At 36.7% G+C, this 14,954-nt stretch overlaps 1 protein-coding gene across 8 annotated transcripts; it reads right to left on the minus strand.

The window, feature by feature from the left end:
• Positions 1-749: 749 nt before the first annotated feature.
• LOC126751997 (methylthioribose-1-phosphate isomerase) lies at positions 750-14,710 on the minus strand. Of its 8 annotated transcripts, none has more exons than XM_050462545.1 (8): positions 14,523-14,710; positions 14,339-14,464; positions 11,763-11,943; positions 3,724-3,959; positions 3,455-3,663; positions 1,563-1,726; positions 1,225-1,426; positions 750-1,150 (listed from the first exon to the last, which is right to left on the minus strand). In XM_050462545.1, exons 3-8 carry the CDS (start codon positions 11,892-11,894, stop codon positions 1,023-1,025), a joined length of 1,071 nt encoding a protein of 356 aa, XP_050318502.1. In that variant the 5' UTR covers positions 11,895-11,943; positions 14,339-14,464; positions 14,523-14,710; the 3' UTR covers positions 750-1,022. The 8 variants fall into 8 exon arrangements, with proteins under 8 accessions (XP_050318502.1, XP_050318490.1, XP_050318474.1 ...); XM_050462533.1 differs by having other exon boundaries at positions 14,285-14,464; XM_050462517.1 differs by lacking the exon at positions 14,339-14,464.
• Positions 14,711-14,954: the final 244 nt, after the last annotated feature.

The following is a 14,954-nucleotide window of genomic DNA, read 5'->3' on the forward strand; positions in this document are numbered from 1 at the left end:
GTCTTGTAAAAATTGGCCGTTGAAAGTGGCACCGCCCACCTTTCGGTGAAATCGTACAGATCAGGAACTAGTCGGTCCATATGTTGCAAGTCCCCAGATGCCGTATATGTGGGCCTCAGTTACCATAGCTGGTTTTTTTCACCGAAGGTATGAGAAAACTCAGAGGTATATTATTGAAATTCAGAGAGAATCTTTACCTGATAATACTGGTAGTGTGGCTCTGAGTCAAAAAGGGTTAAAATTGGTCCAAGCAATACTCCAACTTCATAAAATGAACAATGAAAACCTTCACGTTATCAAAGATTCCAGAAACGATTTGAAGTCCGCCGGATGGCATAAAATTTGATTTGGTTTATTAGTTGATCCTTTTCGAGGTTCCCTTCTTTTTTAAAGAAAAAACACAGAAACTATTTAGTCCATCCGTTAAGTCCAATTTTCGATGATTCGTTCGAACATTTCGACCGATAACTGGCGAATGACACGCGTGATGTTTTGCTCCAAGGCCTGAAACGAAGCGGGATTGTCCGCATAGACAATAGAATTTGCATATCCCCACAGGAAATAGTTTAACGGTGTGATATCACACGATCTTGGCGACCAATCGATCAGCCCAAAACGTGAAATTATCTGCTCACCGAAGTGTTCTCTGTATAAACTCATTGATTGAAGGAGGGAGTGGTAATATATAATAATTTTCGTTATACTAGCAGACTTTCTGTCGGTTCTTTTTCCGATTTAAACACCGTAAATTGTACGTCTTTTTTGTTTCGTTTTATTGATGTGGAGCAACAATTAGGCGGATTCTGTGTTTACATATCACAACTTAAAGCTAAGAAATTCACTGACATTTGCATAGCATTTACAAAATATTTGTATTTGTTATGAAATCAAGTCAAATAATAAAAAAAAGCTTTCTGTACGCACATAATGGAAGCGTAACAAGCAGGCACCTTTTCTCAACAAAGGCCATATTTCATGTAATTAAGTTTTATTATATTAATATACTTTTATTACGAAAAAATTCACACGCCCAACACGGCGCTAATCTCATGCTTCAGATGCTGTGGACTGAAGACACCACGCTCCGTTATAATACCCGAAATGAGCGAAGCTGGCGTGACATCGAAGGCTGGATTCCAACAGTTGATGCCTGCAAATAGTACAAACATTATTTATAGGCACATTAGATTTATAAATTAGAAATAAAATAAAATGTATATTTACCTGGCGCTGCTATTCTGTGCTCGCCCACATGTGTCATCTCGCGATCGGGCCGCTCCTCAATGATAATGTGATCGCCGCTGGGAATTTGCAAATCAATCGATGTCAGCGGCGCGGCGACAAAGAAAGGCACACCGTGATGCTTGGCCACAACGGCAATTTGATAAGTACCAATTTTGTTGGCCGTATCCCCGTTGGCAGCCACCTGTCACAGAAGTGAGGTAAAAAACGAAAAAAAAAAATGATTTAATGTGTAATTAGCATTTAAGACGCCCACACACGCTTGCGGCGTTATGCGCTGGCGATATTTATATGCAACGCAATGCAGCGCCTGCACTCACCCGATCAGCGCCAACGACGACGGCAGCAATATTTTTGGCACGCATCAACGCCGCCACCATGCTGTCCAAGACCAGTGTGGCCGGAAGTTTATCGTGCACCAGCTCGTAGGCGGTTAGGCGCGCGCCTTGATTATATGGACGTGTCTCCGTGCAGTAGACGTGCTCTAAGCGCATTTGGGGGAGGGAGAGAAGAGAGACAGAGAGGTTAGCGTGAGGGGTAATACGTTGACACCAAATTCATAGTGTGGAATGCAAATTAGTGTTGAATTTTAACAGAATTCAGCGCGAGGCGATCAAAAGAGCAGATAAACAAATATCTTGGTACACAAAAATAAATGATTATGAATTAATTTTTTTTCTTCAACTAAAAATTATTTTTATTCTATATAACGTAATTTTAGAACTATGAATAGTATGTGTAAATGTGTGAATATAGCAAAATGTGTTATTGCCAACTGATAATATTTAGATTACGATACTTTGTAATTACAATTTGGATTAGTGTAATTAAGGGCGCTTAAAAGACTCTGTAAGAAAAAACTTTGTTGTCTCCGAAAACTTCCTGTAACCTAGATTATCAAAATAACATCACAAGTAGTTTAAATATATTATTATTTAAGCAAAATGTACTCTGTATACTGTTTTACATAATAATTACAAGAAATTTTTATAAGAGAACTTTTTTTGCGAATTTAAAAAAAAAAAAAAAAAATAAAATAAAAAAAAAGAAATCTTAAACAAAACAAAAATTATTTTTGTTTGGCCGAAGGGAATATACTCATCACAAATAAAAACCAACAATAGCACTTAAAGCCATTCTACACATAGCATCCGTGGATATTGCCGACAGTTGCATTGCTGCAAAAGTGGCTCTAAGACTCAGATAAGAGTCTGAGGCTCGGGGTCACGCTAAAATTCTCTTCTACTTCAATTGCATCCTTGAACGCTTGGACCACTGCGTCGCAGAGGCTACTCCTGGTGGCTGTTTCTCCGCTCACATACCGACGAGAGATATGTAGACGGGGAGAAGTTGCTGGAGAAAATGATCAGTAAGCTTTTGCTGCGTTGGATCGAAGCTAGGAGAGAAGATCTTCTTAATAGTGTTCTCCATTTAGCCTAGCTCAGGTCGATGAGCATTCTCTACGACAGCAGAACTAGGATATCTACTCAACTACTTGTTCTTAACAAAGTTCATCTTGCCGCATTCGTAGAAGTTCTTACTGGATATTATCCAATAGGCATAGTGCTGTAAGGGTAACAATCCAGTCAAACGAAAAGTGCCAAAATTGTATGGAAGAAGATGAGGTGGAAACATTCCTCTACTGTCTAGATTTTTGCAAGACATATTTTTGGCGAATCAGAAGACATAACCGAAGCTGACATTAACAAATTTGTAATCGGCCCAAAACGCTTCATCGATTTATTAGGGTCTTTATGGTTAATTTAATAGGAGCTTTGGGTAGCACAATGGACCGACTGTTCAAGTGAGATCTCTGTTACGATCGACCATTCAACCTAACCTATATATAACTAAAGTAAAATAATATGACGCGATTAAATATGGCGTTTTAAGGAACGAAGGCGTGGTTTTGGTTCAATAATTACTATTTTCTATTTTCAATAATTTCTGATATCTAATAAATTTTGAAATCAATTGGCAACACTTTTTAAAAATATTTCAAATTAAACAAATCTAACGTACTTTATTTTAGGTTAGATTGAGTTGCTGCCATATGTTTCTAAACTGTGACCTTCGTTGTAAGTTTTCTCTACTTGTTATTGAACTTTTAGTTCAGAGTAAAAATTTTACTTTAAACACGATCATTTTATGATCATTTAAATCTGTTTTCCAAGCGCAGTACGCACATTATTTGAAATTTGTTTAAACTCACCTAATTTTTTCAGTTCATGCAACTTCCGCACCACACCCAAAGCTGTGCCATAGCCCGCAGTAGCCAAGGAGCCAGTATTGCAATGTGTCAGCACACGTACAGATGAGTCTTTACCGCTAATATCCAAAATGGCAGCGGCACCATTTGTGCCAATCGCTTTATTGTCGGCAATGTCTTTCTGCAGCATCGCTTCGGTGGCAGCCAAAAATCTAAACAATCAAAAATTAATTACCCATATTTAAGAATTTTTTGTCTCTTCTCCTACGTACCTCTGTTTCATTTCTTGTACATCAATCGCTTCGTCTTTCGTCAGCTCATTTGCTAGGGCGATTAGCTCGTCGGCGGCAATTTTCATGTTCACGGCCGTGGGACGCGCCGATACCAGGTAATTCAGTTTGCCCTCGATCTCTTGTCGTAGCGATTTTTTGGAATCAAATTGTTCGGGTAATATTTCCACAGCCAGGGAGAGACAACCCACAATGGCGATGGCTGGTGCGCCACGGACCTGTTGAGAAGACATTATAAAGGTTTAGGACAGCTTAAGAATGGCATTGGAAAATTATAAGGGACAACTAATTACGATTCCAAAAAAAAAATAAAAGTTTGAAGTTAGGCGAATCAAACTAAAATAACTATTAAATATATTTTAAATAATTAGACAGAAACAGGCAATTACTTTCGTTCGGGAGTCATGAGTTCTGCCCATGGAGTAGACATTGTCCTCGCCTGTCTTGTGAAATGTTCTGACTTTGCAGTTATAAAACAAACTGTGAGAAAAAATAGTAAGAATTCTGAATTTAATTTCTTAAATTATTTAAAGAGGGTCGAAGTCGCGCTGACGACGAAGCACGACGGCCATCAATATCAACTGATGATCAACACGTCTATAAAATAAAGGGATTTGTGCTTGAGAATCGATGATTAACAATCAAAGATCTTACTGGCATCGTTGGAATATCGGAAGGATCAGTGAAAACCATTTTGAAAGATCATTTGGGCCTAAAAAGTGAAAGCACAGGATTGGTTCCAAAATCACTCAATTTTTTCGAAAAACAGTGTCGAGTTAACGTTTGTAAAAAAATGCTTTCCGACTACCAGGATGTCACGAAACGTATTATTACTGGCGATGAGTCTTGGATCTATGCTTACGACACGGACAGGCGATCAATCGGCTCAATATAGTGGCAAAGATGACCCGAAGACGAAAAAACCACGTCGAAGCAGGTCAAAAATCAAGGTTATATTGACAGTTTTCTTCGATTATCGAGGGGCACTCGGACCGGCTCGAGGACTCCGTCCGACCGGCCAAACCGTCACCAAGGAATACTTGATTGTTATGCGTCATTTGCCCAAGGCTATTCGCAAAAAAAGGCCCGAATTATGGGCCGACCACTCTTGATTTTTGAACCACGATAATGCACCGTCGTATACTGCATTGATTCTTCGTGAGTTTTTCGCCAAATTTTCAACCAATATGGCGCCGCAACCACCGTCTCGAGTCATTTAGCTCCGTGTGACTTCTGGCCATTCAGCAAACTGAAACGACCGCTCCGGGGAAACCGTTTTAAATCGATTGAAGACCTCAAACGTGAATCGCTACGCGCATTGAAGCCTATTTCGGAAATTGTCTTTAATAACTGTTTAAAGGATTGGAGGAAACGTTGGCCTAAGTGTTTTGAGGCTAAGAAGAATTACTTTGAGGAGTGCGGTATAGATTTTGAAGAATACATTAAACAATTATGAACAAAGTCTTACCATTTTTTGCTCATAGTTGTATGTATATTCTTTATAGGGTTTCTGACGTTTCTGGGTATTACAAATCATAAGTTTATGCGCATAGCAACGCAGAAATTCAGTAGACGAAAGTATATTTGAGAAGCTTTTCAAGCAATTGAAAAACGTTGTGAAGGAGCGGAACAAAAACTTTAATACAATAGTCTAGAAGAGGGAGAGAGTACCGATTCGGCAGCATTCTTTCAGTATTCCACCCAATTGCTTCTGGGACTATGTACAAAAACAACAATGGCAGCGTACTGAGTGGTGGTAGATGTGCCTCGTCTCAGCTTGATGTTTTGAAAGCGAAACAGAAAGTAGGAATTATCGTTTCATATTTGATTGAATGTGCCCTCTTAACTGTTATAGAACTTTTAGTCCAGCAAAACAACACTATCTCTACGTGCCATTTCTGTAACTGATAAGAATGGAAGACGCCTCTGTTCTAAAAATAGACTGAACAATTTCAAAGTAGCTTTACGGCAGCTACTAAAAAGCGCTGCACCCTCTATTAACATTTCAAAAATAGCAAAACAACTGTGTTATTTGAGCACGTTATCGCTTTGCTTATCACGTTACGTAAGCCAACGCCCAAAGTAAAAGGAAAACATCTCAAAACAATTCAAGCTCTTTATTGTATGCCAAATATTTGTCTATTTCACGTGTTTAATGATTATCTGGGAACTGACTATCAGTGCAGCTTTGCACACTTCACAATCGTGAGCATGTTTGTTGTTGTGACGTCAGCAACTAATGAAAATGAATACAGAAATTAACACACATTAACATAGAAATAATGAGTGGAGGAAAACAACGACTGCCCCAGTGAAACTGAAAATTTACTCATAAATACAAGAGCGGGCTGATATCTGAAAGCTTTCTAAGTGTAGTCTAACTTTTAAGAAAGACGAATTTAGTTTGACTTTCAAGATAGAAAAATCCTCTCATGGACCACAAAATAAGGTTCTCATTCGTTTCATTTTCAATTATTTAAAGTTCCATAAAATAAAAATTTTCGAAAAGCCTAGGTTTCGAATCAATAGCGAATGAAAATCGTTCGCAAAAACTTCCAGAAATTTCTGGTAAAGCCTTATCATCTAACAACCACAGTTCTGAAACAAGAAATAATTATGAAAAGCTTTAATTTTAAGCGATATAAAACAATGTCAAAGATCAACTGGGATGAAAAAATACCAGATCTTTATAGATCAACGAAGCTTGAGCTTGTCACAAATTTCTTAAGGCGGTAAATAACAATCACAGTCACTTAGCTGGGTTCGCCGAAAGTGTATCCGCCAAGATATTTCAAACTCAGTCTGACAAAAGACGGGCAATAGAGAAGAAAGTGACAAGATGATTCCACCACACCTTCCTCCATACAGCTTTGGCAAAAAGCATCCTAGTACAATAAGAAGCTTGATGCTACTGCTAACGAAGTCATGCACTCCTTTACCAGTTTTGAGCGCATAGCCAGTGGCTTTGAAGCCAGTAAAGTAGATTTATTCGTGAAAAGCTCACTGCAACTTTTCTCCAATCACTTCGACGCGTCCACAAATCCATCACTGGTATATGAGTAGAGAAGGAATCTTCTCCTTCGAAGTAATGTTTCAGTGTGATTGCTTTGAGTGCCATAGTTGATGTTGTCTTTAGTGCACCGCAGATCCCGATGAGGGGATCTTTGAACATGTTTCAGCTGCTTTCACCATTTATATCTGATTTGGGTTATAATTGTTTTATGGAACCTCCCTCGTGTGATGTGTATATGATAAATAAATATTTGTGTGAACAATTACCAAAAAGCTATCTCGAGCGTGAAAGATAATGGACACTTTATAATGACTTTGCGAGCATCTAAACAAAAATAAATAAATTACTAACATAAGATTCTAAGTACCCAGATAAGAATATATGTATGTAAATATGCCAATTAGTGTACCATATATTCACAATTTCATCACATATTTCATATGCGAATTTAAAAGGAATGCCGGAATGGATAAAAATTTCGCCGAAACTGTTTATCAACACCTGAAACCTTATGCAGAATAATGAGTAAAGTGAATAATAATCGACCGAGTAAATTATATAAAAACGGGAAACTCGGCCATAGGAATTTGAGAGGCCATAAGGTCAAATAAAGAGAACATTCGTTCTTAAAACATTCGTTTAAGCGGAAGCGAAATCCGGGTTCGATCATTTTTGTCCAGCTAAAGACTGTGAACTTTGCAGAATTCCTCAAAATCATGTGGGAAATGTTATCTGCTGGTGCAGCAAAAACAACAACAACATAGTTAGAAAGGACAGAAGTTTACTAATTCTTCGAGAGATAGCAGAGGATCCCAACATTCTGGTTATGAAGTGTGTCAATGCTAGACCTGTATCAAAACAACAGAATCTTTTGCAAAAAAAAATCGTCGAGCAAAGGTCACTAAAAAGATGCTTTACAACGTAGCTGAAGACCCCACATTCATAAAAATCCAAAATTTCTGATGACGGGACGTGGGTTTATGAATATGACGTCGAAAATGTGTAAAAATCTAGCGAATGGCGATCTAAATATGAGCCGAAACCGAAATAAATTTAGCTGAAACTACTGAAGATCATCACAGCCGAGGCTTAAAAGGAACAGTTTGTCAATGTACTAACACAGGAATGCCATAGTTCTAATTCTAATAGAAAAGTTGCATATCTTCAGAGAATAATCTAATGAAAGGGTGGTTTAACAGCATAATTTATTAAATCTTCTATCAGCTAAAATCTTACATTGTATGCAATGGTAAAGCATGCAACATACAAATTGTAAATACTTATGTACGTAAGTATGTATGTATAGATGCGCATAAAAATGCCACACATAGATGTGCATGCCCCGCATCCGCGGCACGTTCACGCCTGTTGACATTATTGTAAACCGAAGGTGCCAACATTTTTTGATTTCTCTATTAAACCCACCGGCTAATGATCATTAGAAAGTGAATATTTGTTTAGATTTTGACAGTGATAGCTTTTGAGTATGCAACAACATTTTTACACACCAAGAGCAAAAGCATCTACAACAACACCAATAACAAATAGGCACAATTTAAATCAAAGCGTTGATGACTTGGACTATTTTTACGTGGCCGTGTATTAGCATTGTACGTAAGCACACACATACATACACACAGACCCGCATACCCGGTAGGAATATATAATATTTTATATAATTTATTAATGGAAACATCCATACAAACAAAAACAGGCAAAAGCTAAACTTCGGCACCGAGGATATATTAGCCTTCACTGGAGCATTTCTTCTAGCAGGAGTATTAGAAAAAGGGTGTAAAAATATTCATCTTGAGGTTTATCGGACAGTTTGTGTGGCATCTATAATGTTTTAGTAGTCCGATATCGGCAATTCCGATAAATAAAAAGCTTCTTGGAGTGTAAAGGACGTGTACAAAATTCCCGATCGAAATCTCAATAACTGAGATACTAGTTTGCGTATATACGGACAGACGAGATGGTTAGACAGACTTATTCAGCTTGTCACACCGAACGTCTATTTATATACTTCATAGGTTCTCAGAGCCTTTCGTTGTTCGATATAGGAAACCAATGAACGGTCTAATTTTACAATATTCAGGAGGTACGTTATCCAGTTTTGGTATTACGACATATTATTAGTAGAAATATATGTTTTCTGAACTCCCTTGTTGCTGTTGTAACGGTTAACAAGTCCCCGTTAGGAAGGGAAGGTTCAGATAAGCAGTCATCGAGGTCATCAAACGGTAGGTCCAGGAAACGTGCTGTTTCGAAGGGTCCGACCATAGAATGAGGAGTGTCAGATGTGTAAGGTTAGCAGGGCATGCAAAGAGATGGTTCGTGTCATGCGGGAATATGTCAGGGTCGATTCTGGATAAGTAGGAGTTTAACCTGATCTATCCTCGTTTCGAACGTTAAGTTTTTCTGAACTCTCCTTACAGAATAACCAGCATACGAGTATAAGCTCAAGCGTAACGCGGATGTTTAAAAATCCGTATACGTAGCATTAGGGGGCAGTGGAAATATTCTCCGATCTTAAACATTTTAGGCACAATGATACACTCTTATAAGAAAGAAATTCTCTCTATTCAAATTTAATATATTCATTGACCGTGTATTCGATACAATGTCAACCGGAATCTCGAAAATCTTTATGATAGGTATATGGGGACTAAGGAAAGTATTGGTTTGAACCATTTTTTTAGATAAGAACATGTTGTCATCATCAAAATATTCTCTTCGAATTTCAACACAAGACCTTATAAAGAGAGATCCATTTCGAAGTTTCCTACTTTTTAAAGAAAAAACACAGAAACATCAAATTTAATGGGAAATGTTTACTATCGTTCGAAAGAACTTTCTTTGCCATTTATTCTTTGAAGATTATCTCTTTCAAATGTGGGCCGCGGCCACGTCTCAGATGGTCCAGTCGTTGAGTCTAATTTTCGATGACTCGTTCGAGCATTTCGACTGACTGGTTACAGGCGAATGACATGCGTGATGTTTTGCTCCAAGGCCTGAATCGAAGCGGGATTGTGGGCATAGACTTTAGACTTTTTGATTTTTGTTTTTTTTTTTTATGAAATAGCAGCTCTTGAATTTCTTCAGGTTGCTCTTCGTCCCAAATGCGGCAATTTTCCTTGTTCACATACCCATTATTGAGCCAGAAACGGGTTTCATCGTTGAAGAAAATGGGAAGGTAGAAAGGTAAATGTTGTTCAGACGTAAGTCTTTCCATGATGGAATGGCAAACAATACTAAACGAAAATAACATCACCGCTTGACACGACTCTACTTGGATCACCCTTTATATTGGCTGATATTTTCGGTAAAAAGACAACTATAGACTTTGGGATCTACACATTCAATGAGGGAATTCAATAACTACTGACTAATATTTAGACTTTTTAGTCCGTGACAGTGTCTTATAAAGACCAGCCATGTTTAATTTTTTAATTCTACCCTTTCCAGCAAGCACCACTTTATTTTAAAGAAATAAGTCAAAAGCTTTGAATTCTCTAAAACTTGCTCTCTACAGGGTAAGCAAAATAAAACTAATTCAGCCCATATGTCACGAAATTAGTCTTGGTGCTACTATACATACATACATATGCATGTATGTATGCAAAATATACACATACATATATAATAGGTACATACATATGTGCCTAGGTAAGCGTGTACTTATAAATCAAAGCATATTGTGACGAAATCGTGTATAATTAAATGAATTAATTTGAACTTATTTTAAGAAATATTTTAAACGACCGATTAATGGCACGCCGGCGAGGAATGAATTGCAAGCAAAACAAACAATTGGAATAGCGGTAGACGCTGATAAATTTTGCGCAAAGATTTTCGAAAAAAAAAAAAACATGTGCACTGAGTAAGTAAAAGTACTGTTGCATATAATTTGTCTACCTCACATTCTTACATACAGACGTACACACTACGTATGTATGTACTTTTGACTATTTCTAGCGCTTGCTCATGAATGAACGGTATTAAGAGGCTTATATGGGACCAAAGCTAAATGCTATTCGGAGTGGAGTATTTAACTGGCAGTGGTATGACAGTTGATGACACACGCAAATTAACTGAAAAGCTAACAATTCTGTAAATAATAAATTGTTATCCGAAACTTATTTTGTCAAGCGAATGTCTACGTAACCGGAAAGGACCCATATTTTTATCCAGCTAAGGATAATTAAAAACTATTTCTGGTATAAAATATATACATATGTACCTTCTGCAACTAGGAAATATTGCAAAGTAACCTTTCATGGCTCTCATTATTACCCTGAACTGGGTATATTGCATTATTATGGACCACTGTTCAAGTTCTTGTATAGAAAGCTTAGTTTGTTTGACAAAATATCTTCTTAATTCGGCATATAATTTTGCCTAAGGCAACGCTAAAATCTCGACACAAATTTTTCAAACCGGAACACTATAGCATATCGCTACCATACAAACTGATTCATCGAAATCATGATACAAATCTCTTTATACGCGTTTATGCTTTAAGAAAGGCAGCTGTGAAGGGTATTCGAGCTTTGGTGTAGTCGAAATGAGTAACGTTTCTTCTTGTTTCTATACTTTTCGAGTTCATTTTAACATTTAATTCAAGTTAATAAAAAATGTTGCTTATACGACGTGGTGTACATATGTTTTTCATTGATTATTATAACATTTTTATGAGTAACTCATTTAGATGTTCTTCTTCAAAAATTACAAATACTTCTATATGATTCGCTACAAAAAAAAATCTTTACTGCATAATTTGGACAGCAAGTTCTTTGAGTTAGCTTTCAGCCGACATAAATATAATGAAAAAAATAATGAGAGTTAACATATTAATAAATAAACGTTGTACGCCTTAATGTTTTTCAACTAGCATGTTTGTGCATATGAAGAATAATAAAATATAAATAAGTACGTAATATTATGTTGGTGTAAAGACTTCTCTTAAAATAACCAAAAATGTGTTAAATATAAAATTTGTGCTCACCTGCATTTTATTAATGGCTTTCCAACCATCCTCGACACCTTTCACGGCTACGTATTTCGACTGTACTGGCAGCAACAGCTGATCCAAAATATCCAATTTTCCCGGAGCATATTTAATAGACTGTAAACTCATTTTGTTTGTTTGTTTTTAATTTCTTTTTTAGTTTTCTGACGCAACTCAACTGTAAATGAAAGAAAGCACGGAAAACTAAAACACCTTTATTTTGCAGATGATTCTACAGTTGAACGACACAAAAAAGCAAACACACGAAATCTAATGGAAATCATATCTGCTTGGTTGTATGTATGTACATACATATTTGTATATCTCGGAATGAACGCGTAAATGCTTGTCGATTCACAAAATTTGTTGCTTTAATAAGTGAAATTTATTTGTGCTACCATCAATGCCAAAATAGAACTAAGTACTTTCATTAACAGCGAAAAAAAAAATAAATAAATAATAACAAAAAAACTTTTTTTGACGTTCACTGAAAAACGATTGCCGGTATTGATCGCGACGGATCGCGGCTCATCGCAGCCTAAAATCTAATGCACGATACAGCGTCGACACCGACGTCTGGCGAAAGCACGCAAGTCACTAGCAATAAATTTGGAAAACCATCGCATTAGGAATGGAGGTGCTGACTAGTTGACCAGCAACAGCATCATTGCTATGTAGCAATTTGTTGTATGTGTAATACTGCAATGCGTTTTGGCTTGTCTGCCCACTCAATACCCGTGAAATACACGAAATAACATAAAATAGAAAATTGCATTTTAATTTTAAATTCGATTAGCGATAAATCATTTGATGCTGTCCGAAAAAAACGTGAAAATTCACACACACACACACACACACACATGTGAACTAATTGCACGATTTGACACACTGATGCGCCGGCAGACGAACCGTCACAAAGGTAAGCGACAGCGAGTGGCTGATCTCCGTCCGAACTGGCGCACAGAAAGTAATTACCTATCACTTGGCAACGAATGTTTGCCCTCCGATTTGCTGGGGCTGAACTAATAACAACAAAAATATGTTAAACTAGAAAAAATAAAACAAAAATCAAAATTGCCAAAAGCAATAATCACTAGCGCGAAATGTTTCGAACACGCAACTAGCGGCCAGACAAGAAATAAGTAGAAACCGAGAGCAGATAACAACACGGCTGGCAGTTGCAAATGTGACTGAGGCGGCAACCGCTAAAGGAATTGCGAGTGCCCGAGAGATGCTACGATTTCAAGCTTTATAGTTTTCAACAGAGAACCTTGCACGTTATCTGTGGTCTTGTAGAAGCCAAGATACCCTGTAGGATTATAAACAAAAATGTTGTTTATATGTTTATATATTATATAATACTTATATGTTAGATAAGCGGCAAGATTAAGATTTACAACTCTTTGCGCTATCAGCTATACTTTGGGAACGTGGTAAATCGCGTTTGTGCATCTTATCACTTAAGCGGTTTGGAGTTAAGTGGAAATTTTAAAGCTTTTTTGATATTTAGCTATTTTTGTAACATATTCTAAGTGTGTATATTTATATACATACATATTCTTGTATATGATAATAATGATATACATATATAAATGATGAGCGTGCACTCGTCCAAGAACCTTCTCATTTGTCGGAACGATATTGGACCACTATAGCATATACTATACATAGCTGCCATACACTGAACGACCAAATAATGTCCTTATATGGAAAACTTTTTTTATTTGACTAGATATCTTTATGATTTCTTGGCATGGATTAGGCCCAAATCAACGGTACAATTAGTATTTAAAAAAAAAATTGTTATATTTAACGATTTATCTCCCTTAAATTTTGAATGTATTATTTTGCGAATCCGAAGAAGTTGTTCAGATCGGACCACCATAACAAATAACATGCAAGCTGATGATCATAATCATTCATTCTATTCAAATTTTTTTTATTTGACCAGATGAGAGAATTTTTTCAGAAGAGACAGCTTTTCATAAAATCAGTAGGATAATCTTTTTATCGAGGGAATTGTAAACTTATCAAAAATGGACCTTAATAAAATTCAATCAATATCAGCACCCACCGCCGAATATAGTGTAATTGGCCGTAAAAGCATATCGCGCCTAATGAGGTATTCTCATCAATGGTAATGTATAACTTTCATAAAGGGACCTTACCTGGTACTGGTTATAAGCAATTGGAATCACATTCGCTAACAAACTTTCTCCCAAATTAAATTTTTTCTTTGTTATATCACTTAAATAAAAGGAAGCATTTACAAGAAGGATTAGAAGAGGTTTGCATCCGCGATTATTTGTAAATGTTCTTTATCGCAGCTGTTCCGCGGCCCTCTTAATAAGCAGCTACGTCGAACATGGCAGTAGCAATCAACGAACGCAATAAAACCACAACAAAACTACAATGACAAGCAAATTGTGCACAGCCATATGGAGGGATCATAATTTAGGAAACTGTTCTATGACGAAAGCACTTTCGGTGTGACTTTTGATACTAATCTTTATAATCACCCTTAAAATGTACTGAAGGCTCAGATGAATGTATACTGCTTTTCCGCAACTCACTTATCCTCTCTTCGTTTCAAATTAATGAAGGTGCATTGAATATGATGACATCAATCAACTAGTGGTTATTTTTCCATTAACAAAGTCTGACCCAGCAAGCCGGCAAACAAAGAAACGTCTATTTGCCTATGTACATACATACACATATGAGTGCAGATGTAACACGCATTTCAATATTTCTTACCTATGTAATTTATATTTCACTTTTATTTTAGTTTAATTCAAATAGCAAACTGTTTTAGGTAACAACTATTCAAACTGGACACAAGACTACATCAGCAAAATAGCTTCAAATTCTATAAATTCGCTAATCTTATGTCCGGCTTTAATAAAAATTCTCACACTCTTTCTTATCAGTGTTTTACATGTTCGTTATCGCAAATGAGGCGCTGCCACCTTGTTATACTTTAGCACTACATTATTTTTTTCAGGTGCATGAAATTTATATGCATCCATTTTCGTGCATATCAAAGAGGGGTTCTTTGTCGGTATTAGAGTGAAATTATTAAAGATATATTTGCTTCAGGATATCTATGATTGTAATTATACCCAATAATGAATAACACGATTTTAAGTTTCTGTGTAGGTTAAGCTTGGCAGTACTGTTTGTCACCAA

The sequence above is a fragment of the Bactrocera neohumeralis genome, chromosome 2, assembly GCF_024586455.1.
Source record: "Bactrocera neohumeralis isolate Rockhampton chromosome 2, APGP_CSIRO_Bneo_wtdbg2-racon-allhic-juicebox.fasta_v2, whole genome shotgun sequence".
In the NCBI taxonomy this organism is placed as follows: Eukaryota; Metazoa; Arthropoda; class Insecta; order Diptera; family Tephritidae; genus Bactrocera; species Bactrocera neohumeralis.

What these genes read in the sequence shown, in the direction of transcription:
- LOC126751997 (XM_050462517.1), bottom strand. Translation starts at nt 11,894, where the DNA reads ATGAGTTTACAGTCTATTAAATATGCTCCGGGAAAATTGGATATTTTG. An exon ending in GTACAAGAAATGAAACAGAG is followed by an intron (nt 3,664 to 3,723) that starts GTACGTAGGAGA and finishes TTGATTGTTTAG; the next exon opens with ATTTTTGGCTGCCACCGAAG. An exon ending in TCGTCGTTGGCGCTGATCGG is followed by an intron (nt 1,427 to 1,562) that starts GTGAGTGCAGGC and finishes CTTCTGTGACAG; the next exon opens with GTGGCTGCCAACGGGGATAC.